The sequence below is a fragment of the Austrofundulus limnaeus genome, unplaced genomic scaffold (assembly GCF_001266775.1).
Source record: "Austrofundulus limnaeus strain Quisiro unplaced genomic scaffold, Austrofundulus_limnaeus-1.0 Scaffold219, whole genome shotgun sequence".
Classification (NCBI taxonomy): domain Eukaryota; kingdom Metazoa; phylum Chordata; class Actinopteri; order Cyprinodontiformes; family Rivulidae; genus Austrofundulus; species Austrofundulus limnaeus.
The window spans coordinates 831,555-835,925 of NW_013952621.1; the positions used below are offsets into that span (position 1 = coordinate 831,555).

The 4,371-nt window shown below is 40.2% G+C and overlaps 1 protein-coding gene across 2 annotated transcripts in view; it reads right to left on the reverse strand.

Moving 5' to 3' along the window:
* Window positions 1–4,371, reverse strand: part of acsl4a (acyl-CoA synthetase long chain family member 4a) — a 13,013-nt gene that overhangs the window by 5,608 nt on the left and 3,034 nt on the right. For both annotated transcript variants that reach the window (XM_014019393.1, XM_014019392.1), the window contains 8 exons: window positions 3,796–3,973; window positions 3,602–3,711; window positions 2,356–2,494; window positions 1,387–1,537; window positions 1,089–1,212; window positions 908–979; window positions 669–808; window positions 368–540 (listed from right to left, as the gene is read on the reverse strand). In XM_014019393.1, coding sequence (XP_013874847.1) covers window positions 368–540; window positions 669–808; window positions 908–979; window positions 1,089–1,212; window positions 1,387–1,537; window positions 2,356–2,494; window positions 3,602–3,711; window positions 3,796–3,973 — 1,087 coding nt within the window. The remainder of the gene's footprint in view (window positions 1–367; window positions 541–668; window positions 809–907; window positions 980–1,088; window positions 1,213–1,386; window positions 1,538–2,355; window positions 2,495–3,601; window positions 3,712–3,795; window positions 3,974–4,371) is intronic.

A 4,371-nucleotide genomic window follows, 5' to 3' on the forward strand; every position in this document is an offset into this window, starting at 1 on the left:
GTCCTGAGATGTTGCAGCTGATAGGAGTCATAAAACAGAACAGTGGGGCGTTAGATTCCCGGACGCCCCTCTAGATAAATGTGGTAAATGAGTGAAGGAAAATATGAGTGAGCACCAAGCAACAACCCTAGGTTCTCCCCTGAGAACCAGACCAAAAATTTTATGTGCAACCCTGAATATAATTCATCAAAATTAAAACAGCCTGAAGTATTTTTACAGTATCGTTTTTATAGTTGAAGTAAATGCTTATCAAATGTCTAATGTTAGAACTAGTCAGAGTTCCCTTTAAAGTTTCTTAATCTTTTTTTAATGAGTTGATGATCCTCACATCATTATCATCATCATCATCATTATTTAATCAACCCACCTTCAGTGATGGTGCCAGCTCCACAGGTTTCTGTGAGACCGTAGCCCTGACCGACGGGACAACAGAAACACACGTTCATGAACCTCTGCGTGGCYGAGGACAGCGGGGCTCCACCAGATAACATCATGCGCACCTGCCCGCCCAGGAGTTTCTTTACTTTCCTGAACAACAAGCTGCCAAAACCACCAAAAAAAACCAACTAATTACACACGGCTTGAACTACAGGCCAAACAACAAATGATGTGCTCCTAAAAGGAAGAACTGAAGGAGGAAARAATAAAACAAAAACAGGTCTTCTTACAAATTGCAGAGAGGTGCGTCATAGCCTCTTTTGACCTGCTCCAGTTTGTATTTGTAGCCCAGAATGAAGAGCGTCTTCTGAACAAAGCCCATTTCCTGCACTTTGCTCATCACGTTCTTGTTGATACGATCCATAATTTCCTTAAGAAGAGAGAGGAAAAAAAGGAGATGGGTTTTAACTTATTTTAAAAAGATGTGTGAAAATAATAATGCAATGAGCAAATATGGATGGATTATTACTGGCACAGCTGCCATCAGGGTGGGTCTGAGGACAGAGCAGTCTCCTTTACTTCCTTTTTTGATTTTGGTGGACTAAAAAGGGAACAGAGGCAGAAAAGCTGATAAATGCRGTGATAACGAGTAGGTGTATAAGCAGTTACATGTTTGCATAATTACAGCCACGTACAGTCGCGACTCTTACCTGGTCTGAAAGAGTCTGAGGGGAGGAGTAACCGATCCGGCAGCCGTATGTCACACAAGAGATTTCAGCTGTCATTTCCAGAACATGAGCTAGGGGCAGATAGGCTATGTACGTGTCTTTAGGCCTGTCAAAACACAATGAGAGAGAGAGAGAGAGGGGAGGGGAAATTAAAGAGAGTAGTTGCCACAGGTTTTCCACACACTGAGTGAGCTACAAGCTGAAAGCTACTCTAAAGATGAGCTGAGGTTGTTTCAGCCACACATTTAGCAGCTTTCATCGATTTACTCGTAATGCTCACCCAAGTTCAGGGATGCGCTCGCACTGCCCAGTCATCCCAGCAATCATGTTACTGTGGACGATCATGACTCCTTTGGGTCTGCCTGTGGAACCGCTGGTGTACATCACCACAGCCAAGTCGGAGGGCTGGGGCTTCACAATCGGCCTTTCCACTGCGAGACAAAAACAACCACTGTCTTCTGTTTGTGCAAGGTTTTATTTAATTGTATTTTTTTTAACCACCCTTGAATTTGCTTAAAGAGAACACCCATAGTAATCAGAGGTTTATAGTAACTGAAGTACATTTACTTAGTTACAGTACTTAAGTAATTTTTTTGAGGATTTGTAATTTTACCAAGTACTTTTTTTAAATTACTCATTATATTTAAAACCTAAAATTGATACTTCTTTACTTTAAAATTTAGCATCTAGTTACTCTTTACAAAATCAAATATGACCAAACTCATCATGAAATGAGTTGTTTATTCGCCCTAAAAACTGAAGTGTTGAATTTACTCAACCAAGTTCTGTCAGCTGGTTTCACTAAACCTCAGAGTAAATATGAGGAAAGAATATTTTCTCCACTCGGTTGTGGAACCAGTTCCTTAAAAGCCTTTTGTCATTTTTCAGGATGCCAGACTAAAGGTAAGAAACGGAGGAAGTTGTCTGACACCCTAGTCCACAAAATAAAAGTCCCCGGTCGCGTCTGGAAATGTTTAAAAGGCAGAAACTGAACCATTTTTGTCTACCGGTGGAACAAAGACTGTTAAGGGGATCAGTAAATTCTACAGTTTATTTCGTAGAGTGTGTAAAAGTACTTTTACTTTCCAATTTTTATGAACAGTTTTATGACTTTTACTTAAGTATTTTTCCCACCAGTGAAATTTATTTTTTACCAAACTCATTTTCTGTTAAGGTATTTTTACTTTTACTTAGTTATATTTTTCAGGTACTTTATAGGCCTCCGATAGTAATACAGAGATATACACACTGTTCTCCGGCAGAGAGCCCAGCTCTTGTACGGTCTGCATGCTGTGGATGGACAGGCCTGCTGGGTAGCCTTCTGGATTCACTTTCTTCTGGTCCACGTAGATCACGTGCTTCAGTTTGGTGATCATCGGCAGCACTTTCTGGACAGGAAAAACAAGCAAGAGGCGTTTTAAAAAAACACAAAGCTTTTGTTTTGCTACCCTGACCATTAAAAACATTGTTAAAAGTGAACAAAAAAAGAGGGAACCCAAAGACAACAAACTGTTGTCAGTCTACACATGGTTCATTATGTAGGTTACAATCAGTTCCTCCATAATACATCAAACCCATCATCACACGACCCATTTCCACAAAGACATTAGCAAAGAGACAATTCAGCATGGATTATAATCTACAGGCACCGTTGATCTTGTCTGAAGCCAGTATGTCACTGCCAGGCTGTGACTGTCGGCGACACAAAGTGGTGAGGAGAAAAAAAACTTCAATAAAAATTTAACCTGGAATCACATTGAATGGACACGATTACATATATCACAACAACGTTGCCTTAACTTCCAGGAAAAATAATCAATTGCAAGAATGTTGTTGTACAGTGTGGTAGATATGCAGTCCTCTGACCGGTCCAGCAATCATTTTATTATCAGATGRCAAGGAATATGAAGCTGCCGGATGAATGTATGAGCTGAGGGACCCACAATGTCTGGTTCTCATTGTCACAATTTGGTTTCTGCCTCACATTTGTCACACTTCCCGACTGAATTTGAAGTTCGAGACAAGTTCCAGGTTTGGGCAATGACCCATTATTTTGAGATTATTTTGGCGGAAGTTTTGGAAACTGAAAACACTCAGAAAACAACTCCTCTTGTGACCGCCGTTCAAAGATTATCCCCAACAGCCGCCGCCCACCGAGATACAGGCTTTAGTGAAGAAACGCTGTATCATTTCATGCCGCTATTACTCCTTATAAGTGAGTGCTTTAACTGTTGAAACACTTAGGTGACCATTTGTTTAAAAGAAATTTAAAATGAGTTAATGTCACATGCAAAAACATTTTCAAAGACTGAGTTCTTTCTTCCAGGCGTACGTAGACAACACGCTCCATTTACCCTGACATTTYCATCAGCCTCAAATGATTATCTCATGATGTTTGTTAAAACCACTTATTTAGACACACATCTTTTTTATGAGAGCAGCCAGATCAATGTTTCTCGTCTCTGCTAAGGGTGGATTTTAAGAGATGAACTCACTCTCAGTTTGGTCTCGAGCAGCTCGRCGCTGGTGACCAGATGGGTCACTCCCGTCTCGTTCAGACCATATGCAATCGCCTCCTCTCCCAGTGTGGCGTAGAAGGTCACCACTACAACCATTGAAGAGAACAACTTCAGAGTGGGAACATGTGTTAACACTGTCGTTCTGCGTGAGACGTGCTGTTTTTACTTACGGGGGAAGTTGCGTCTGAAGCACGCCTGAGCTGTGATCATCCACTCTGCTCTGGTTTCACAGAAGATAGCGATGGTGCTTTTGGGCTGCTGCCCCAAAGCTGCCAATCCGCTGCCAAAACGACTCACTATGGAGTCCACTTCATCATAGGACAGCCATGTGTACTCCCCCATGATCAGCTAAAAACACAAACARCTGGTATCAGCGTCAGACAGTTTGGTTTATTTATAGGATTTAATCATTTCAATTAAAAACTAAACAAAACATTACAAATAAAATGAAAGGCAGCAGCAGAAGAAAAAGATCTTATATCTGCTCCCAGTTACAAAAAAATTATATTAATTTCAAACAATAAGCCAAATAATAAACCAAAACAAAACAATTCAACTCCTCAAACAGTAACTCATGCAAATGCGACCCATCACATCAAAATGAGGATTAAATAAAATTTGGTCAAAATGACCTAATCATATTTTCAGATTCCTGGTTTTAAAAACTACATTTTTACACTTAGATCATCCTGATATCATTAGTAGATCCAGAGATATTTAATTTGTCTTGTTGGTTACAATAATAC